The sequence below is a fragment of the Ochotona princeps genome, chromosome 25 (assembly GCF_030435755.1).
Source record: "Ochotona princeps isolate mOchPri1 chromosome 25, mOchPri1.hap1, whole genome shotgun sequence".
NCBI classification, from domain to species: domain Eukaryota; kingdom Metazoa; phylum Chordata; class Mammalia; order Lagomorpha; family Ochotonidae; genus Ochotona; species Ochotona princeps.
In genome coordinates, this window is record NC_080856.1 from 7,449,625 (window position 1) to 7,472,901 (window position 23,277).

At 40.3% G+C, this 23,277-nt stretch overlaps 1 protein-coding gene across 2 annotated transcripts in view; it reads left to right on the plus strand.

The window, feature by feature from the left end:
• The first annotated feature begins 453 nt into the window (after positions 1 to 453).
• Positions 454 to 23,277, plus strand: part of AASS (aminoadipate-semialdehyde synthase) — a 42,363-nt gene continuing 19,539 nt past the window's right edge. Inside the window, exons 1-12 of one of the 2 annotated variants that reach the window (XM_058654950.1) lie at positions 454 to 1,068; positions 2,144 to 2,320; positions 5,876 to 5,960; positions 8,778 to 8,845; positions 8,945 to 9,091; positions 9,997 to 10,075; positions 10,198 to 10,325; positions 12,394 to 12,542; positions 14,075 to 14,197; positions 14,516 to 14,627; positions 20,925 to 20,984; positions 21,158 to 21,225. In XM_058654950.1, the coding sequence (XP_058510933.1) occupies positions 859 to 1,068; positions 2,144 to 2,320; positions 5,876 to 5,960; positions 8,778 to 8,845; positions 8,945 to 9,091; positions 9,997 to 10,075; positions 10,198 to 10,325; positions 12,394 to 12,542; positions 14,075 to 14,197; positions 14,516 to 14,627; positions 20,925 to 20,984; positions 21,158 to 21,225 (1,406 nt within the window). In that variant the 5' untranslated portion in view covers positions 454 to 858. The remainder of the gene's footprint in view (positions 1,069 to 2,143; positions 2,321 to 5,875; positions 5,961 to 8,777; positions 8,846 to 8,944; positions 9,092 to 9,996; positions 10,076 to 10,197; positions 10,326 to 12,393; positions 12,543 to 14,074; positions 14,198 to 14,515; positions 14,628 to 20,924; positions 20,985 to 21,157; positions 21,226 to 23,277) is intronic. The other variant, XM_058654951.1, reaches the window with a different exon arrangement.

Sequence of the window (23,277 nt, forward strand, 5' to 3'; positions counted from 1 at the left end):
GACGTCAGAGGATTAGCCTGTTAAGACATAATGATGAAGACACAGCTTCAAACTGTGACATTTTATGCAAACTGACCTCTGCATAGGTCCCACAGTAGGGCTTTTGTAAATATTTCTGGAAGGACAGAGTAAGGTTGTATTACTTCTAATACCTGGGATATAGGTTTGTTTAGTTTTCTAAGACATTTGCTTTTTTGAGGACCAATACATTTTTTTGGTGAAATTTCATAATAATAAATTACTAGAAAATGAAAATGTTTTCTGAATCTTTACTTCCTACTTCCGTTTGTGTCTCATTGAGGGCAGTAAGACAACGGTTCACTGATGTTCACTAGGCGGCACAGTACATCAAGCTGCATGTGGAGGGAATGGCCAGAAATGAAGCGGGAAGGCTGTTGGCATTCTGTTGTGGAGTCTTCTTAGTTACTGTAAGAAAGGCAAGCTTTGAGCCATCCAAATGGACACCAACTGTGGAAGGCCAGTTTCCCACTGTCTTCCTGGCTGTATCACTTTAGATGTACTTGTTCCAAACTTTTGTGCTGATTAAGTGTTCGATAAAACATGCTTAAAGAGGTACTTCAGCATTGCGGTTATTGGTAGGAGTGTCATGTCAGTTGCAACATACTTACTATTTCCTTGGAATTCAGTGTCTTTGTTTTTGGGAACTTGGCTGCACGTGGATAAAGGACCACCTTGAAGGTAGCTTGTCAGTTCCCTCTTCTCTGCCTTCCGTCTGCTGCCGTCTGGGTTGGTTACATTTTACAGCAGATTTCTAAGGAGACCAGAATTGATCTGCAAACCCCCTGCCTTTTACTGTCCTGCTCTCTCACGCTGCCTTTATAGTCACCAGGTTTCAAGATGCTGCAAGGATATAAGACCAACCTGGGCAGGCTGGGGCTCAGCCTCCCCAGACAACTTCACCATAAGGCTGTGATGGCCGTCAGGCGGGAGGATGTGAATGCCTGGGAGAGAAGGGCACCTCTCGCTCCAAAGCACATCAAAGAGATCACCAGCCTGGGGTACAAGGTCTTGATACAGCCTTCAAACCGGCGGGCCATCCATGATAAGGTGACTATTTCTAGCTTTTTTTTTAAATGGGTAGGAATAAAATGAATCTGCATATGAAAATTAACTAGCATTTCAGTAAAACGAAAATGTCTGTATGTCTTTACTTTTTACTTAGATTCAATTTCTGTGTTTCTTTGATCAACTCACTTGAGAACTCTTAATATCTATTAAACTAAAGTGTTATCTAGATTCTGTTAATGTTTTGAATTTGGCTTCACTTGATGTGCTCTGGACTTATTTTTATTATATTTTGTGGCTCCTTACAGGAAGAAACTTGACTGTATTTCTTGTATGTCTTATCATCTCTTCTATAGCATACTTTCCTATGCAGATTAGAACAATAATAAATATCAACTGAGAAAAAAAATGACAAACATTGGAGATACATCTTTTAAAAATCTAATCAAGAAATCAGTCTCTGACATTCAATGTTTCAGTGTATTACTGATGCAAAATATGCATATTAAAAGGTCTATTTATTTATTTTTTTTGAAAGCTAGAATTATATATATAGAGAGGAACAGACATATGAAAGAGAGAGACCCACCTCTAGCCCACTCCTTGAATGGCCACAAGGGCCAGTCTGGGCCAGGACAAAATCAGGAGCCAGGAACTGCTTAAGGCCGCTCCTGTGAGTGGTAAGAGCCTAAACACTTTGACTATCTTTCACTGTGTTTCCCAGGTCGTTAGCAGGGAGCTGAATCAGAACTGTGGCAGCCAGAACATAAACTGGTACCCACACTGCAAGCAGTGTCTTTATCGGGTACACCACAATGCCGGCCCCAAAATATACCTTTTATAAGAATATTTCAATAACATGTTAGTGTTGTGGCCAAACCAGACGTTGATTGTATTAGTATATGTTTAATTTTCTAAGTTTTCACTATAGAAGTCAAGTATGATAGACTTAGGTTTAGCCAGCAAGTACAAATATTTAAAATAGTTGTTCTGCTATTTGTTCTAATCCATAGAGAATTTATCCCTTAAAAAATCATGTGTTTATTTACTATAGTTTTTGTTAGAATATGAATATGGCAAATAAGGGAATAATCTTTAAACAAAATTACATTCCCAGGAATATGTCAAAGCTGGCGGAATTCTTCAGGAGGATATTTCGGAAGCTTGTTTGATTTTGGGAGTTAAAAGACCTCCAGAGGAAAAGTTAATACCCAGGAAGACTTACGCGTTTTTCTCTCACACCATAAAAGCTCAGGAGGCCAATATGAACTTGCTGGATGAGATTCTGAAACAGGTAATCAGTGCCCAAGGTGCATGAAAAGGTAACATACATAGCTTAATTCTCAAGCAGAGTTTCATTTTCTTTCAGCATCAGGGAAATACATCGTATTGCTGCACTCAGTAGGTGAGTTAGTGCTTCTCCATCTGTTGCTCTGTAGGGCTGCTCTGCTGTGCAGGGTTGAAGTTTGTACGAAGAGGACCGGAATATTTTTTGTAAACCAATTATAACCTGTGATGGGGAGAAGTGATAGAAATCTTTTTCCATGAACATTGGCTAATTTAGAATGTGTAATTGGTCAGATGCTGCCACATACCATTTTATTGATGCAGATGACTGTTTTTTTCACAGGGGACTCAGAGAGGTGAGGTGACTTCACTGAGGGGCACAATTGCGTAGTGCTAGAACTGAACTGGATGTTTTTATATGTATTAGTATTTGTGAGGTAAAGACTTTCTTTAGATGTAAATACCTTGGAAAAGCAAGCAGTGCTCAGCAGGGAGGATACTCATTGGTAAATGTTTCCCGAGTGTCTACAATATGTCTGACACCATTCACATCTGTGGACGAATGAATGAAATAGTAAAGTAACTGTCTTCCCGGAGCTTACGTTCCAGTGGGAGGAGTTGGTTGAGAAGTACATGATGTGTCTTCCACACACTTGGTGACATACGTAACGGAGAGGACTCCAATACTGAGGCAGCAGGGCACAGCAGGTTCCACGGAAGATGACAGACTAGTTTAAATGGAGTACTCAGGCTGGCAAACATTGGAGGAAGGCAAAGGACTAAATCGTGTCCATCTGGGAAGAGTTTTTCAAGCAGAGTAGTGGTGCAAAGGCTTGAAAGTCCTTTTGAGTGGAAGGCAGAGTGGATCAGGTGCTTTGCCTGCTGTGTGAGTGTGCTGGTAAGAGAAGAGGGAGAGCAAAATTAATCAGAAAATTTTTCCTCTAGACCGGTCCATACCGTACGCCACAAAGGCGGGTGTTGCACCTTGAAAGTACAGGCCCTGACATATGGACGAATAACAGATGCATTGTGAGATAAATCCTGCAAAATTCAATAGTGACATGAAGGTATAAAATCAGAAACGAGCAATAATCAGGATGACTCAGGTTTTGGCCCGAGCCACTTAGGGGAGCTGCCTTGCTGGAGGAATTACTCCTGCTAGAGCAGCAAGCTTGGACGGGAAGAACAGAGTTGAGTTTTTTGCCTACAAAAAAATTTGCCTGAATGTTCCATTAGATATGTAAAGTAGGAAGCTAATTGATTAGGTTGTAGGACAGGAGTCCATGGCACAGGAGGGCAGTCCCGCATTTGGGTGTGTGATAGAGAAGCTCCATGTCCTAAGGTGAGAGTGGAAGAATGTTAGAAAGTGGTTCCTGTGTCACATAATGCAATGTAATTAATAAAAAAAAAAAGTTGCTCGACATCTGAGGATAGGGTCAAGGATGGGAAAGTTCACAAACAATAAGAGAAATGAAGGCACATGTATGTTTATAGCAGTATAGAACACTTCTCTAATAATTTTCATTCTAGTAGAGTTCAGTGGTAGTTAATTTGCAATGTTTCTGAAGAGCAGATTCAAAACTTTTTTGTGGAATATGATAACAGAAATGTTCCACCTGAAGTAAATATATTCCTTTTTTTTTTTTTAAAGATTTATTCATTTTATTACAGCCAGATATATACAGAGGAGAGACAGAGAGGAAGATCTTCCGTCCGATGATTCACTCCCCAAGTGAGCCGCAACGGGCCGATGCGCGCCGATCCAAAGCCGGGAACCTGGAACCTCTTCCGGGTCTCCCACGCGGGTGCAGGGTCCCAAAGCATTGGGCCGTCCTCAGCTGCTTTCCCAGGCCACAAGCAGGGAGCTGGATGGGAAGTGGAGCTGCCGGGATTAGAACCTGCGCCCATATGGGATCCCGGTGCGTTCAAGGCGAGGACTTTAGCCGCTAGGCCACGCCGCAGGGCCCTATTCCTTTTTTTTTAAAGTTGGAAAGTCAGATGTACAAAAAGGAGAAGAGACAGAGAGGAAAATCTTCCATCCATTGATTCACTCCCCAAGTGGCTGCAATGGCCGGAACTGAGCCAATCTGAAGCCAGGAGCCAGGAGTTTCTTCCAGGTCTCCCAAGTGGGTCCAAGGTCCCAGTGCTTTGGGCCATTCTTGCCTGCTTTCCCAGGCCACAAGCAGGGAGCTGATGGGAAGCATGACCATCGGGATTAGAACTGGTGCTCATTTGGGATCCTGGCATGCACAAGGCGAGGACTTCAGCCCCTAAGCTGCCATGCTGGGCCCGTACATCATTCTTTTAAAGCTACTTTGGAAACATCTTTTTGTAATGCACTTTTTTTTTTTTTGCCATCAAGAAAATTGATTAAAACAGATTCGTAAGGGGTTTTGTGGTAGCATTTTAGAGCCAATTACTCAGAATTGGGTGAATATTAAATATCCCCAAATTCATGGACATGGTTAAGTTTCAATGCTCTTTGAAGAAATAAAGCAATTGTTTAAAATGGATTTTCCATAATTATGCTGCATTAATAAATATCTTATAAGCATACTTAATTAGGCTCTTTTTTTTTCTAGAAAAAGGTACCCAAAGAGAAGAGGAAGAATGTGTTCCTAGTGAAGGGAAATAAGAGAAATGCAGGCAGCATGTGCTATTTTGAACTTTGTTTTTCATTTTATGTGAAAGATAGAAAAGAGAGATAGAAACTCATTCACTGGTTGACTCTCAAAATATCCACAAAAACCAGGCAGTGACAGCTACAGCCAGTAGCTAAGAACTCCTTCCAGGTCTCCAGGATGGTTGGCAGACAAATAAATGTTTGAACTGTTATCAGAGACTAACGCACTTGAACCATCATCCACTGTGTGCAGGATGTGCTTAGCAAGAATCTGGGTTGGAAGTGGAGGAGCTGGTACTGGTAGACAGGTGTTCCCAAGTGATGTCTTAAACACTGTGCCTAGCAAGTGAAGATTACCTGCAAAACGGATGAAGAGAGAGAGGGAGAGTGAAGGCAAGAGAGTGAGCGAGCAATTCGGAGAGAATCTCTTTTTTCCATGTAGACAAAACCTAAGTGTACTTAGACGGACTGTGCAATGATGTTGTGGGGAGGCTGCAGCCAAGAGGTAACAGTTCATTCAGCAGGAGTGGTTTTGGAGGTCGAGGTAAGAGACAGGCTGTCTCACAAGGCTCCCTCTGGGGAGGGATCTACTTTCTTTGAGACAGAAAGGAGGAATGCGAGGATGTAGGGCTGTAGCTATGATGTTGGTTGTGTTGAGGGGGAGGTGAAAAAGAAAAAAATCGTGCTTTTATTTTCTCGCCGGTTACTCTCAAGGGGTATTTATTCACTAGGACCATTGTTTCATCTCGGTGAACCTGCATATTTGTGATCTGGCATTTTTTAATGACTTTGTGGTACACCTGTGGATAACTTAGGAGAGTGAGATGCATTCCTGAAAGAGGAAAAAACCTGTAAAATCCCAACTAGCCCAAGTGTGTGCTTTGAACATTGAAATTCAGCTTCATGGATCTGGTTGAAAATTTGTTGTCCTTTCTCCAGGAAATCCGACTTGTTGATTATGAGAAAATGGTGGATCACAGAGGCACCCGGGTAGTGGCGTTTGGACAGTGGGCAGGAGTGGCGGGTAGGTATGCCAGGGCTTTCATGACTTGTCACTCACATTCTGAGTTGCTTGTGGGAGTGAACTGTAATATTCTTCCTTTTCTGAGGTCAAGGGGTTGTGAATGTTTATTTTTATAGAAAAAATTTGGAATATGTTGAAGGGTGATAAGGGTGGGTAGTTCCATGTGGAAGGCTAGGTCAGTCTGGTATTGGGTATTATACTTGAATCCACCTGCTACTGAAACAGTAAAGACATCTAAGTGAAATTTTGAAACTTGATAAATTCTTTTTAGGAGAAGCAAATGCATTGTTTCTTACTCTAACTGCCAGTTCATAACTTTCTTCATCTAGCACACAAATTAGCTAACTGATTTATGTAAAAATAAAAGAAAATTAAATTTCTTATTATAGAAGAAATAATTAAGTAGACTCCCATAATTACTCTCCCCAAGGCTTTGGAGGACTCACTCAGATGAGAGCTTTGCTTATAATGAGAGAATTAATATGTCATAAATAAGAAATGAGTTGATTCAGAAATCAGCTGGTTATCAGAAAGAAGTTGGTTCAGGAGCCTGAACATTCACATTGTTACGATGTCCATTTCTAATACTGAAGTGCCTGGATTTGGCTTTCGGTTCTTGTGTCTGACTCAGCTTACTCTTTTTTTTTTAAAGATTTATTTATTTTTATTGCGAAGTCAGATATACAGAGAGGAGGAGAGACAGAGAGGAAGATCTTCCGTCTGATGATTCACTGCCCAAGTGGCTGCAATGGCCGGTGCTGCGCCAATCCAAAGCCTGGAGCCAGGAACTTCCTCTAGGTCTCCCACGTGGGTTCAGGGTCCCAAGGCTTTGGGCCATCCTCGACTGCTTTCCCAGGTCACAAGCAGGAAGCTGGATGGGAAGTGGGGCTGCTGGGATTAGAACTGGTGCCCATATGGGATCCTGGTCTGTTCAAAGCGAGGACTTTAGCTGCTAGGCCACGGCATCGGGCCCCTCAGCTTACTCTTAATGCAGATACTGTGAGGCAGCAATGAGGCTCAAGTGATTGAATTCCTGCCACCCACAGGAAGAGCTGGATTGCATTGCAGCTTCCAGATTTAGCCTTGACCCAGCTCTGACTTATTGTGTCTGGGTGTGACCAGTTGATGTGAGCTGTTCCTCTTCTTATCTTTTTGTCTTTTTTCCTCTCGACTAGATAAATAAGACAAAATCAGCATATTTAGAAGCAGTGCTTCATCTGTGAATAAGATGTGGCTGTTATTCTTAAAGAATTCTTCAAATAAGACGAATACACAGGGCAAAATCAGTGTTGATTGCTGCAGGAAAGGTAGTTAGAGGACTTGGCTACTGGTAAAGTTTCATTTAAACCATCCCTTTAAAGCTAAGATTCTGAAACAGAAATAAAAACTATTCAAAGAAATAGGGGAGAAGGAATGTTTGAAGCACGGATAGAAGGTGGAGGTGAGGGAACATTTTTGCAGAATAGAAATAAGTTCAGTACAATCATTGTGTAGATAGAGAGGGATATGTGAGTTTGAGGAGCATTTAGGAGCTGCAGTGCTTGGGGTCTGGTTGTTGGTAACATAGGGGTGGGGGGGAAGCACTGAAGATGATTACAGATACTAACTTGAACCAGGATTCACTTTGCTTAGTATCTATGGGAATGGAAGAAGAATTCAGGAGTAGGATGTTAATGAATTCAGTACAGGGTGACATATTAGTACGTTAGTAGATAAGTTGTTATAATAAATATCATAGAACAGTAGCTTGAAGATCGAAGTCCAGATGTGAAACCTGTAGAGCTGCTGCCACGAGTGGAAAATTTAGGGTTGTCAGTGCAGGTGACTGGTGGTTGCTGTTCCCCATCAGTGGAATGGAGAAAGAACATGAGTACAAGCAGTTAGTTTTGTTTTTTAAGGATGTGACCTAGAATTTGAACGGAATGTTTCTTCTGATCCTCACTAGTTCAAATAGAGAGATACAATCCACAGCTGGACAATGAGGGTGTGTCTTGTAATGACCACATACTTTTTGATCGATGAAAATTTAACTGAATCTAGACCGCTACTCTGTCATTTCACAGCTAGAAAATCAAATGAGGCATTTGAAATGGTGTTTTCAGACACCCAACAACAGATGGTCTAGGATGGTGATCCCTATTAGGTGGAAAATAAATGAGGTAGACTATGTTATCACAGAAGCTTTCTGCTGGGGTAATTTCCATTTCAGGGGAAAATGGGCAAGTGACACAATATTTGGTGGACTCAGAGGGCTGGGAACGTAGAGAGAGCAGTTGGGGAACCTGATAGGGCCAGAGTTTCAGCAAAGAATATGACATAAGGAAGAGTTGGGCAGGCTCATTGAAAAGAGAGAGAGAGAGAGAGAGAGAGAGGGAGAGAGAGGGAGAGAGAGGGAGAGAGAGAAATTTTGGACAGGATGAGACTGCTAAAGAATAGGGTATTTGTGGAGAAGGCTAGAGTCCAGGAGAGAGGTAAATGTTGAGAAGAATGAACTGATATAGAGCAGTGAAGGAAATGAGTCAAGGGTATATTCCTGCAGAGACAGAACAGGAGGCATCTGGAGCCAGTGGGGAGAGAATGTTCTTTAACAAGAAGAGATTCCTTTGCCATTTGTCAAGATGGAAAGTGGAAGGGCGATGGGAACCACAGCTGGGTTAATGCACATGATGGCCGAAAGCAGAGGGGTTAGATATGAACTGTTGAGGCCTCTTCCAAATGGGAGATCTGTGCTTCTGAGCGAATCGGAGAGTGGTCAGAGAGCTAGCTCTAACTCCGTCTATCTCATGGTCTTATTCTATCGGTCTGATTCTGCCATAGGGATGATCAACATTTTGCACGGACTGGGTTTAAGGCTCCTTGCTTTGGGACATCACACTCCTTTTATGGTGAGATATGTTTACTTTTGGAAAATATATGCCATATTTTATGAATAGAAAAATGTCTCAGAGGATGGGCTAACTTGAATTGTGTGTGCTTGCTTCTAGCACATTGGTATGGCTCACAACTACAGGAACAGCAGTCAGGCTGTGCAAGCTGTCCGTGATGCTGGCTATGAAATATCTCTGGGTTTGATGCCAAGGTCAATAGGCCCCCTAACGTTTGTGTTCACAGGGACTGGAAATGTGTCTAAGGTAGATCCCCAACCTTTCTTCTCTCTATAAAGCATTCTGAAGCTCTGAAGCAAACCTACACGATATGGGGCATTTGGTAGATATTTAAAGCAGAATAAATGGATATTCTGTTTTGGGTCCTTTCCCTTACCAATGTATGGGGTGTAATAATGGTCCAAATATTTTCACTGCTTTCTGTTGACTCTGAGCTGTCACCTGCTTAGGACTCTCTCTCTGTGTCTCTCTCCCCTTCCTCCCTCTCTTCTACTCCTTTTCTCCCTGCTTCAATTTGAGTCATTATTAACAGGGTAGAGGTTACCTTAGGTTACCCTGTTTTAACTTCTATTACTGAAATGTCCAAAAGTTTTGAAGTGACTCCAGCATATACATTTTTAGGAATTTTCCAATGAAATACTAGGAAGATCAATTCAAGATTGAAATTAATACCTCCTTTCTCCTCGGGTAGTTTTGAAAATGCACTGGTAATCTCCTAGATAAATGTGTAACTGCAAAATAGATCTTTCTTCATAGGAAATTTTTACAAACAGGATTCCTGTTAGTAGTATATTGTGTGGTGGGCATTTTATTTTTTCTTTTGAGAAACACAGTTTCCTTCTTTGAAATAATGTCTGCAATGGAATGAAAGTAAACATGATACTTTTGTCCTCTTATTGCTAAATATTCTTCTTGTTATTTTGAGTAAATGATGTGAAAAAAGTAAAGGCCCTGTAGTACTCAGGTTTTGGTTACAATGGAAAGAAAGGTGACTTGCAAGCTGTGAGCAAGAAGCTTGTGCACCTGCCTTGGCAACACAGCAGAGTGGGAAGTTACACAACTGTGGGGGAAAATAGGTAGTAAATTTGCAGGAAGTGGTGTTGCATCTTATACTGTTACTGCTTAGATTTTTACTGATACATTACTTATAGGGAGCCCAAGAAATCTTTAATGAACTACCCTGTGAATATGTGGAGCCCCATGAATTAAAAGAAGTTTCCCAAACTGGAGGTAAGCAGAGAGGAATACATCTCTCTTTTTCTGAAGTGTTCACAATAATCTTGTATTGTAGTATTTCATCATGGTACATGCTTAAAATTTGCCACCAACTGTACCTGTTTCTTCTCTGCAAGACCTCAGAAAAGTGTATGGGACAGTGCTGAGTCGTCATCACCATCTTGTCAGGAAGACAGATGGCATGTATGATCCCGTGGAGTACGACAAGTATCCCGAGCATTACATAAGTCGCTTTAACACTGATGTGAGTATCACATCCAGCTGGGGAGTTGGTTGCTTCGAGACATTATAGTTAGTCTGTGTAGGGAGAGGAATTATAAATGCATTGGTATTCAGCTCCTCATATTGCTTTGTGAGTGCTTTGGGTCTCCTAAGTTGTTCCTGGGAGCTGTTGGTTTTCGCTAGAGCTTGGAATAGTTGTGTGGGGGTTTTAGTGGTTTTTGCAGGGTTATGTTCTGCTTTGTTGTCTCTTTTCACCTCAGTCCTGCATGCACGCAACAGGTCCAAACCTTATCCTGTGAATTAGTGTCTTCTGTATTATCCTCATCTAATTAGCACTCTTGGCAAAACAACAACAACAACAAATCCATGAAGTTTGATCTTAGCATAGGTTTTTCCTTTCTGTGAGAAGAAATGGCAATCCTGACTTCAGCCAGCCATCTTAAAATGTACCTGATTGATTACCCAGGTAATCAATAGTGAAATAGTGCAGCAGTATAGGCACAGACCCATCTTCACTACACAAAGCAGTTATTTGCAAGTCAAATCACTCTTTGGATCACACTGCCCTTATCTAAAGGAGAAGGAATGATTTGCATATTTTTAAACTGTGTTTGAACAATATAGTTGGTTAAAGTTCTGGCCTGAAGTTTAGCTGTTTAAGTATGCATGGTGTGTTGCAAGAAGGCTTCTTTCCTTGAGCTTGAGAATGCTTGAGCTGCTTGAGGAACAAAATCTAGGAAACTAAAACATTTTGGTTCCAGTAAATGTCCATCCTTTACCCCGCACCCCCAGCACAGTGTTGGTGATTGAGTGCTTCTTAAAATTTGTAAACCATAGTTTTATATATCCATATATAGACATATATCTGTGAATACATATGCATGTCTATAGCACATCTGTCTGTACAGCTTACAGTTGCCCTCTGACCTAATCTTCACAGCAGTCCTTGGAGGGTGTGTATATCATGTATGTATGTATGTATGTATGTATTCCTTGGAGGGTATGTATATCATGTATGTATGTATGTATTCCTTGGGGGGTGTATATCATATATGTATGTATGTATTCCTTGGGGTGTGTATATCATGTATGTATGTATGTATTCCTTGGAGGGTGTGTATATCATGTATGTATGTATGTATTCCTTGGGGTGTGTATATCATGTATGTATGTATGTATTCCTTGGGGTGTGTGTATATCATGTATGTGTGTATGTATTCCTTGGAGGGTATGTATATCATATATGTATGTATGTATGTATTCCTTGGAGGGTGTGTATATCATCTATGTATGTATTCCTTGGAGGGTATGTATATCATGTATGTATGTATGTATGTATTCCTTGGAGGGTATGTATATCATGTATGTGTGTATGTATTCCATGGGGGGTGTGTATATCATGTATGTGTGTATGTATTCCTTGGAGGGTGTGTATATCATATATGTATGTATGCATGTATTCCTTGGAGGGTGTGTATATCATCTATGTATGTATTCCTTGGAGGGTATGTATATCATGTATGTATGTATGCATGTATTCCTTGGAGGGTGTGTATATCATGTATGTGTGTATGTATTCCTTGGGGTGTGTATATCATGTATGTGTGTATGTATTCCTTGGGGTGTGTATATCATGTATGTGTGTATGTATTCCTTGGAGGGTGTGTATATCATGTATATATGTATGTACTCCTTGGGGGGTGTGTATTATCCCCATCTTACAGGTAAGGAAAATAGAGTCCAGAGAAGTCAAGTCAGCGTGATTTCAACTACGTAGTACTAGTGGATGAGTTAGCAATAGAACTTTAGGTCATTGGATTGTTCTTTTTTTCCTCTTTTCTATCCAGTTCATTATAAAATAAAGGTGTTAATATAGTATTTATGACATTTCTACACTTATCTCTCGTGTGGTAATTTCACACTAAAGTATGGGTGGGTCTCTATTGGCTTCCTTCAAAAGATGACCACTGACCTGGAAAATGAGACCTTCAATTATTTCTCACGGACTTTCTGAAAAGCTCTCATTCAGCATGCTGTATTGGAAGAGTAGCCTATTTTCTATCTTATTGAACTTGCAACTTGCTTTACAGATCGCACCCTATACAACTTGTTTAATTAATGGGATCTACTGGGAACAAAACACCCCTCGCCTACTAACCCGCCAAGATGCTCAGAATCTCCTAGCCTCAGGCAAGTTCTCAGTGGCTGGAGTTGAAGGCTGCCCCTCATTACCACACAAGTAAGGACTTTAATTCAGTGACAATGACAGCTTTTACCAGCAGCACCTGTTATTGAGAGATCAGAGAATATACTATACTCACATATCACAGGATTTGTGGTTTTAGATTTTGTTATTTTTACTTATTTGAAAGACAGAGACACAGAGATCTTCCATTTGCTGGTTTACTTCCCAATTGTCTGCAGCAGCTGAAGTTCAAACAGAATTAAATCAGGAGCCTGGACCTTAATCAGGGTTTCCTACATGGGGGGCAGGGACTCAGGTACTGGACTCATCACCTGGTGCCTCCTCGGGTGTGCCTCATTACCAAGCTGGGATTTGGGGCAGAACTAGGACATGGGGTGTAGGTATCCCAGGTCACATCTTAACTGCTGCACCAAATGCCTCGCCCAGATTTGGTTGTCAATGACCAGCTGTCTGCTTTATTTTACTCAGCTTCCCTGGAGGCATCACTTGACACATGCATCTTCTCTCCTTGAAGCTCTCTGCTTCTGCCTTCTGTGACTCTACAGGCAGCAACAAGACAGTGTCCTCCAAGAACAGTTTCTCTGCATCACCATTCCCATCTCTCTTTAGTCTGTTCCTCTGTTCTTTTCTAAATTCATGATGATTTACTTTCCTGCATTTATGATTATGATCTGCCTCCCTCCTGGTAGAACTCAGGTTCCTTTAGGATAGAATCTCTGGTTATATTGACTACAAGCACAAGGACTTACTTCACGTACAATGGACATTCAGATACTTATTGAGTTAGTACTTGCTTGGCATCTAGTATCGCTGGAATTCTGCTGATTCCAGGAGGATAAAAGGTGTTTGCTGTCCTCAGGCATTCAGTTGGCATCACATAAATGCCAAGAGCAACAGCATCACAGGAGTTTCACAGGAAGCACTGGGCTCCATGGAGTCTGAAAGTGGAGGAGTGGGGAGAAGGAGCATTTCAGGCGACAGAATGGATTCTTAATAAGTATCTGCTAGAGAAGTGTAAGGCCTGGGACTGACAGTCTGCGGATTCATGTGGGCTTGTGGCAGTTAGGGGAATTGTGGTCTAACTTGTACGGCTTTTGAATATTAGTTTAAGATTTTGATCATAATCCTAGAGAACTATGTGTATTGCCAAAAATTATAAAGTACTTATCCCAATAAGATAGTGTGACTGAACATTCCTAACTTTAGAGATAGCTGGCTAGGTTAACTTTATTATTTTGTTAATGATTTGTACGTGGAAGGGATTTTTCATTTTTGTTTCCTTTCTTCTTCCCTCTGCCTCCCTCCCATATTTTTTTTTATCTTCATTTTATTCTTTCGTTTTTCTTGTTGATGATTAAAACACAAATCGGGAAGATTCCCTGTAGCCCAGAATAGGCTGGCAGTGCTCAGAAGAATTAGCTGCAGAAAAAGAGGCCGCGGACTCGGGAGATTTTTGGCATTCACATTAAAAACTGTTCCAAGCACCTTTCGCTTGTGTTCATTTTTAGTCTCGTTACAAGCTTCCAACTTCCTACCTCTTATTTAAGCACTGCTGTTGTTTTCAGACTTGTGGCAATATGTGACATTTCAGCAGACACAGGAGGGTCGATCGAGTTTATGACCGAGTGTACCACCATAGAGCACCCCTTCTGCATGTATGATGCTGACCAGCACATTATTCATGACAGGTGAGCTTGCCAAGACTGTTTCAGGATGAAGGATGTAATGTCTATTTTGAAATACTAGTCTAAAATACCCAGTATGTACATCTTTATCAACATCTGAGGATTTTGAGAGAGAAGCATTAAAAAAAATCTGGTAGAAATATCACATTCAAATTCAAACACTTTATGTTTAAATTGGAAGTGGGTTGTCAAAAGCAATGTTTGAAAGTCACTTATCTTTTTATGTTCTTTTGCACAAAATTACAAGTGATAGTATCTGGGAAAGTCGATGCTTGGAAATCACATTTTGTACTTGTGAATGAAGCATATTGCTTTTCCTAGTGTTGAAGGTTCTGGAATTCTGATGTGTTCCATTGACAATTTGCCGGCACAGCTTCCCATCGAAGCTACAGAATACTTTGGAGATATGCTTTATCCTTACGTTGAAGAAATGGTAAGTACACTGTGACCAGCAGCAAAAACTTTGTGGCTGTAAATACAATTGTGGATGCATCCTCCGAGTGTTCTGGTCTTCTTCATCCACGGAATCTGCTGTAAAATGAAATGCCAGCCCTTCCTTGAAGCATTTCCTGATACACTTTTTTCCCCTCTGTGTATCATGCTTGTTTGTAATATCTGTCTCTTGCTTTATACAGAATAGTCACTGACATGTGAGATAAGTCGTGTATTATTTTTAATTCTACCTCAATTCAAAACAATAAAAATTCTAAATATTTATTAAATAGAAATCATCCAGGTGCTGCTTCATTCCCCAAGTGGCTGTGATGCCAGGGTTGAGCCAGGTCAGAAGCAGGACCTAGGAGTTTCCGTGAGTCTCCTGCGTGGGTAGGGACCCATGCACCTAGGCTATGCTCTGCTGCCTTCTCAGGATATTAGCAGGGTGCTGGAGTGGAAGGGAAGGTGCTGGGACATGAAGTGCCCATATGGAATGCTGGTTTTTTTTTTTTTAAGATTGATTTTTTTTTTTTTATTGGAGAGGCAGAGGAGATATAGAGACTAAGATCTTCTGTCCGCTGGTTCATTCCCCAAGTGGCTGCAATGGCCAGAGCTGGGCCGACCTGAAGCCAGAAGCCAGGAGCTTCTTTCGGGTCTCCTACTCAGGTGCAGGGTCCTGAGGCTTTGGACCATCCTTTAGTGTTTTCCCAGGCCACAAGCAGGGAGCTGAATGGAAGCAGAGCAGCTGGGACATGAACCGGTGCCCATATGGTATCCTGGCGAATGCAAGGCAAGGATTTAGCCACTAGGCTACCGTGCCAGGACCAGAATGTTAATGTTTCAAGTGGTGCTTTTAAGTGTTGTACCACAACATTGCTCCTGACTAGGTCAGTTCATTCTGGAACTTCTTACTGTGTTGTCATGAATAGATCTGAAAAATCAAAAGTAGAGAAAACATTATTGGATTTTAGTCACCAAGACTTAGTTAAGTGTCAGTTTGTGTCAAGATGGTGTGTTCGTTTGTGATCAGTGGCTGACTATTGCAACGCTGTGTTCTCTGCATTCCATTTGGTCTGTTAAGAGCACATAGAAAAGCTTTGTTATATCAGTGTTGATCCTAAATGTTCTTACCTGTTCTGCCTCATTTCTGTCGCTAATGGTTGTCTCTGATTCCAAAGTATGCAGAGTGGCTTTTTTTTTTTCATTATCACTCCAGGCGCACTTTCTCACTTTAGTGGGGCGCAGTAGTCACTCTACTGGTTGAGCTTTTTGTGTGGGGGAGGTTTAAGTTTGTGATTATAGAACAAAACTGAAAGCATGTCTTTATAAAAATTAAAAGAGTAAATAGAAGAGAAAGAGGAGGAGGATGGGAGTTTCGGTGGGAGGGAAGAATGGTAGGAGATATCATTATGCTCTTAAATTTGTATATATGCAATATATGAAATCTGTTCACCTTGGATAAATTTTTAAAAATGGAAGAACAAAAAGGAATGAAGGAAACGTCCATTCTGTGCCCTTCTTCCTTCTAACCTTATTTCATATTGATTCTGTTTTTCATCTTGGAATGGGCCAGCAGATAGCTGTAGCCAGGCTTTAGAAAAAGCAAGCAGAGGCATTCTCATTGGTTGGATGCAATACAGTAGTTTGGATGAGCCAAGAAGCACATTCCGTATTCTGATTTCAAATTCTCATGAGAATCCTATCTGGCAGGTGCCACCAGTAAACCCATGGTCTAGATTAAGAGGCTGAAACCCAGAGATGTTACAAGTTGGGGAGGGTTAGTGAGGTGGTCCGTGCTGGATCTGCCATGTGTTTGCAGTTGGTGCTGAGGGGTTCACACAGCATGAGAGCATACTGAGGCTTTGCTGGAAATGTCCACTTCTTTACAGAATTAAGCAGGTGTTCACTTCCTTTCTGTACCTCAGATATTTCATACGTAAGTGAAAAGGCTGCAATATAGAACCTTAATGCTGCCTCCAGGTTTAGTATTCTGCAGTTGGCCAATGTCTAAGGGTCCCAACGGTATTTGTATTTTTAAAAGAACAGTAGGGAGTTTCTCAGATGTTTACCATTTCTGGTGTTCATTATTTCTCTTTGTTATCATTCCTCTGCAGAAGGACTAAATTGAACACTTCCTACAGTATAAATTTGCTGGTGACAGGTTCCTCTTGTTGTCCTTTATGGGAAAATATCTTCATATTCTGTATTCTATGAACAAACCCTTTTTGTGAGTTTTTAAAATTTATTTTGGCATTATATTTCTATGTAATCCGTGTTTTCAGTTCTAGCATTTGTATGTGTTGTCACTATCCATTTCTTTGCTAATACTTTGTCTCATCCTCGACTACGAATGTTTTTCTTCAGGCCTCGTAGCAGAGCTATCAGTGTCAGTTTGCAGTCTTTGTAGTGGTCCCCCATTTGCTAGGGAATACTTCTCATACCCCTAGCAAAACTATGTATAGTACACAACCCTGTCTGGACAATGGCCGTTTTTTACATCCACACCTTTGATAAAGCACAATTTATAAGTTAGCCACAATAAGAGATTAACAACAATAACTAAAAGTAAAATAATTATATCAATGTGTTATGATAAAAGTTATGTGGAGTGACCTCTTTCTCAAAGCATTTTATTATACTAAACTAACCCATTGTTCTTGTGATGTGAGATGACGTGGTTTAAGTGATGGGTTGAGATGGATGAGATATGCATTGTGATCTCCTAGTGGGCTACTCTGTAGCACTGCGGTACTGTGACAGGTTCATCTGCTGACTGAGGTGGCTCCTTGGTGACTGACAGGCAGTATGGTACGTTGGGCGAATGGCTAGCTCACTTCCTGGATCTGGTGTTGCAAGAAGGCATGAAATCTCATTATGCCACTCATGATCATCTGAGACTTAAAACTTGTGCATAGTTATGTCTGGATATTTGATTTAATATTTTTCAGATTTTGGCCAACCATGGCAAACTGAAACGGGAGAAAGCAAAATGGGGAAACCTCCTGGAGCTCACTTTTCTGATTTCCTGGGTCAGGAAAGGGCTGAACTGAATTGATTATTTTTTCATTTACAAATGAGTCATGATTTTCTGGTTTTCATAAGCTGAATGATTGGGGGTCATGTGTTGCATGTCGTGAATGTAATGCTGTAGAGCTTCTTGATGTTTATATTTGTCTGAAAAATGTTGGTTTTTGTTTTAATTAGAAAAATATTAGTTGGTTAGATTTGCACTGATATTAGCTTAGACTCAAATTGGAAATTGTACATCATTTGTATGGTAGGGGAGAGTTGCTCAGATAAAAATTCTGTTTTGGGGCCTGGCATGTTGGCTTAGTAGGTAAAGCCTCACCTTGCGAATGCTGCGATCCCATATGGGCACCAGTTCCTGTCCTGGCTGCTCCTCTTCCCATGAATTCCCTGTTTGTGGCCTGGGAAAGCAGTAGAGGATGGCCCAAAGCCTTGGGAACCTGCACCTGTGTGGGAGACCTGGAGGAAGCTCCTGGTTCCCGACTTCAGATTGGTTCAGCTCCAGCCATTGTAGTCATTTGTGGAGTGAACCAGCAGATGGAAGATTTTTCTCTCTGTAAATCTACTTTTCACATAAAAATAAATCATAGAAAAAAGAGTTCTGTTCTTTTCTTATCTGTACCTGGGTCACTTGAAGTCTACCCATCCTGACTTAGCTGGTGGTTATCTAGAGATGTGTATCAGGGTTCCTGTCGATATTAGACTGACATTTTCCCTAATCTTCCCTTTGTGCACTTTCTCCTTAAACCTGTGGCTTTGCTCCAAGCCACATCCTTGTTGACTTGCATTGGGCTGTCTGCAGGCTTTCTACAGAGCAATGCGGAAAGAATGGGACACTTGGCTACTGTTCGTTCCAGGCTTTGACGTTTCTCCCCAGATTGCTTTCTATTACTCGTTCTCTAAAACCCTCATGTAGTTAGTTATTGCTTATTTTTTGTCTAGTGTCTCTATAGTTATTATTTGTGTGAGAGATAGTCTGTCAGCGCTTAAGGCTTCCATTGCTAATATATAACTCTCTGGTTGTAATAAAAGGGTTCAATCAACTTGACCCCAGCAGGGATTTGAAGTAGATAGAAGAATTATTAGTGAGCCCTTGAGTATAATTAGTTTTTTGAGTGTTAAAATTGTTGAAAATATTGCCTATGGGGCCAGCACTGTGGCCGTTGTAGTGTTTGCATTCTGGATGAGTCCAGGCTGTTCTGTTTCCAATCCAGTTCCCTTCTAATGCACTCGGCAAAGCAGTAGAACATGGCCTGTATGCTTGGGCACCTGTGTGGGAAACCTGGAAGAATCTCTTGGCTGCTGGCTTCAGAATGCCTTACTCTGGCTGATTGACATTAGAGGAATGAACGAGCAGATGGAAGCTCTCTCTCTCTCTCTCTCTCTCTACCTGTAACTCTGAGTTTCAAACAAACAAATAAATCAATCTTTTTAGAAAAAAGTATTGTTTAGTGGGTGGACTTAATTTCTTAAAATAAATTGATTTCTTAATTTCTTCTTTTGACTGCTCTAATATTATTTCTCAAAGAAATCACAACAAACCATTTTAATTTAAAGTCACATATTAGTGTGTAACGTTATAACTTTTCTAAAAAGTTTTTTTCTTTCTATTTTTCCTTAGTCAAAGTTGCCATTTGCTTCATCCCAAACAAATGTTAAGCAAAAATCAACCAAATCAGTGAATTTATGAATTGACAGTTAGCTTATGTAACTTTTTATGCCATTAAGTTCATTTTTCAGTGCAATTTTAAGAGAAAAATATAAATATGAATTTTATGTAAGTATGGAACTTGACAGTATCACACACAGATAAGTGAAATGTAAGAAGTCAACATGGTAAAATTCTGTAAAAGTTACTCTGTCAACACTGTTAGTGAGACTATTTTGAGATTGTTATTTGTGATTATTAGTAATAATCCCTGTGAATTTTTGAAGCATATTTAGGTACATATCCATATATATCTATGTTTGTAGAATTTATGGATCGCAGACATTTTCACTTGTATTGGATACTTGAGTCAGTTCCACCAGTGTGCTTCACATACTTAACAACAAATTTTGTATTATTTAACTTGTGATTTAGTTATTACGTGACAGTGAAACTTAAATAAGGCTGTGGAATTAGGGAGAGATGCTCAACAGACAGACTGTGAAATATGCTCAAGTGCAATGTTTAACCTTCTGAGTTAAATCAGAAACTCATGTTATTATCTACTAATATCTGGCCTGTGGGCAAGTTGGAAGTGGAGGAGTATTCTTGATAGGAGAATTTGGCAGAGGTGGCTGAGAGAAGGAAAACATGACAGGCCCTATGTGGGTTGATTTCATGAGGTTCCCCAACATCCTCCAATAAGCTCATAGATCCCCAACTCTTTTATTTTAGTGCTCAGATGCCAGAAATAGATGGTCTCCATTTTCATTTCATGCTAGTAATTTGTATTTGTTTTAATACAGTTACCAAATTCTCTGCTGCTGGCATCTACCAGAGGCATTGTTCCCCTTCTTAGTCTGGGGAGTGCTGTAGACCCCACCTAGGAGTAGAGAGGACCAAGGGGCTCATGCCTGCCTTCTGCCCATCAGAGGCAACACTGACTTGATAAGCCCTTCCTTAGAAGTGCTCTTACATTCAAGATTTGGGTTCCTTGAAAGAAAAGAGGACTAGAAGAATGTTTGTATGTGAATAAAAAAGATGACTTTTGTTGCTGTGTGTTTAACTCAACCTTGAGAGATTAGGGAAGAGAATGTGGATGACTCAAAATGCACTTGATTGAGTCACTTTCTCTATTACATTTGGAATGCCGACGTGCCTTGCATAGAACTAATGTGGATCGGGAGAGATCCCCTGCTACAGGATAGAAGGCCTTGTGTGAAGTGGAAGACCCTGTTTTCTACTGCCAATAGAACCACATCAACCTTGGAATTGGGGTGAATTCTCTCAGATGGAGAATTCTGCATACAAAGTTCGACAATAAACTCAATATGACACAGCTAACAGGCTGGGAAGGATAAGCTTTTTTGACTGTGTTCCCTACAAAGCAAGATGATCATAATTAATGTTTAGTTTTAAAATTGGAACTCACACTGAAGCAATGTGCTCTTGGAGATAGAATCTATTGCTTGTAGGAGATTTCTATAACCATTTTAACAGGAAAATGTTTCCTGAATTCTTTTTTTCCCTGCTTAGGCTAATATTTTAATGTGGATACAAATATCAAGAAGGCTTCTTTGCCGTGTCATTTATCTCTTACCACTCTCATTTTTCTTTCAGTTACTGTCAGATGCAACACAGCCCCTTGAAAGCCAGAATTTTTCTCCTGTGGTGCGAGATGTAAGTTGCGACGATTTCTTTCCACAACTGTAGTTTCACTATTGTCCTCCTGGCTCCTCTGTTGTCCTCACCTGCTGCCTCTCTGTGTCTCTCCACTCTCACACTTTCTTTGTATCAGTTGTAAGAGTAAAATATGTATTCTAAAAGAAATGTCTTGTGTCATATACATTTAGGCAGTGATTACATCCAATGGTACATTGACTGATAAATATAAATATATCCAGAAACTCCGAGAGGGCAAGTAAGTATTGTTCAAACCTTCTTGTTTTACACATTTATTCTTATATTAGAGTATTTTAAAGTTCCTTAGTAGAATCCTTACCGTTACGTTTGTACACTATGTAAGTTTTAATACCTCTAAGTGTAGGGAATCTGAAAGTGAGTGGCTGAAACTAACAGGAGTTGTTTTCTCCTGAAGAGTAATACAGAATCATTTTGCTATGTAATACCCTACTTGGGGGTACTCCCAGAGCCGGTGAATCGTGCAATTGAAAGGATCATTTTATGCAAAATCTTTTGAAGTCCATTAACAGATTCTTTACAACATGAAGATCCCACATATAGATTTCTGTGTACTTTTTCAAGCAAAAGTCCAGTAGGGTTTTCTTTTGAAGAACTTCTTGTTCTTTCTGTAGTGTTTTGATCATTGTCACGTTGATTATTTTCTTAAAGGAAAACATGCATAACAACACTTTCTTGTGATGCTTTAAGTTTGTATTTTGCTTGGGATTTGAGCTCTTTTTGTTTAGTAGAATGTTTAGAAAAGTGAACTCTCGTATACAATTTAAGAAAAGTAGTGAAAAAGCAATAGTGACAGGTGTATTTCTCTGGGTATTGTTATGAAGATGTCAAAAAAAAATATAATGTGGCATTTTGAACCAAAGGAACAGTTCTCTTAGAGAGATACTGAAGTTTGAAAAAAAAATTGAATGTTTCTTCTCCAGTTGAATGCAGCTGGCTTCTATATCTTATATCCATCTGTTGCACTGGTATATCCATACTAAAGAGAATAACCCATGCCCCGAATTCTTTGGGGGAAACTAGAGTGGGAAAACCATAAACAACAAAGCAAAACACTGTCCTATTTTCTTTTCCAGTGGTTCAAGTAAAGAGGTATGCTTCGATCAAGTATACTACAGTTATGAGTTTTCTGTGTGTGTTGTTTGCTTACAGCTACTTTTTCACGAGTCTTTGAAACATACTGGCTTAAGAGACAGGGAGAATATATATATATATAAGCAACTGTGCTACTCCATTGGAAAGTTGTCTACAGGGGAAATGTTGTGCATGTCTTTTATAGCTCTCTCTCTGCCTTTTTATTTTTCATTATCTGATGGTGTCTTGCATTGCTCATGTTAATGGTATGCCCAACGTGGCCATTCATGATAGTGCTTCATTATTTCATACCCTATTTCATACAATAGTAAGACTACTTGGTTTACATTGCTTGGATTTCCTACCTTCCTTTTCTGATACACTCATAAGCCAAATAATGAAGATTGCATTTTGAAACAAAAATCAGTTTATTTTGAGCCCTGTATTTTTTTTAGACTTATTTATTTTTATTGGAAAGGCAGATTTACAGAGAGTAAGAGAGACAAAGATTTTACATCTCTGGTTCATTCCCCAAGTGGCCACAACAGCCAGAGCTGAACTGATCCGCAGCCAGGAACTAGGAGCTTATTCCTGGTTTCCCAGGTGGTTTCAGGGTCCCAAAGCTTTGGGCCATCCTCTGCTGCTTTCCCAGGCTATAAACAAGCAGCTGGGTTGGAAGTAGAGCTGCTGGAACATGAGACAGCACCCGTTTGGGATGCCAGTGCCATAGGTGGACGCCCAGCCTAGTATGCCACAGCACTGCCCGCTCAAGTGTATCTTAACCTCTGCACCAAATGTTTACTCCTTATCAGGAAATTGGTTTTAAAGCATTGAAAGAGTATATTCATATTCAAAACACTATGTACTAAATATTAATGGATCTAGAGATGGATAAGACTTACAGTTGTTAAAGACATAGCTTTTAGGAGAGAGAATTGTTTATCCAGAAGTTACAAGTGACTAACAATAAAATGAGAATGAACATTATGTCTAGTACTAGTCTTAGGTGTCTGCACTTAACACAGCGTTTGGGATTTTAGAGTATGATTTCAGTGATTCTAAATATATGTGAGGAGGAACAGTAGGCTCCTCACAATGTTGTCTACTTGGACTGTTGTCAGAAGTAACTTAGACTGCCAGTGTAGAGCACATGTTGTGATTTTTAAATCCTGTCCCATGGAGAAATGAAATGCAAGAC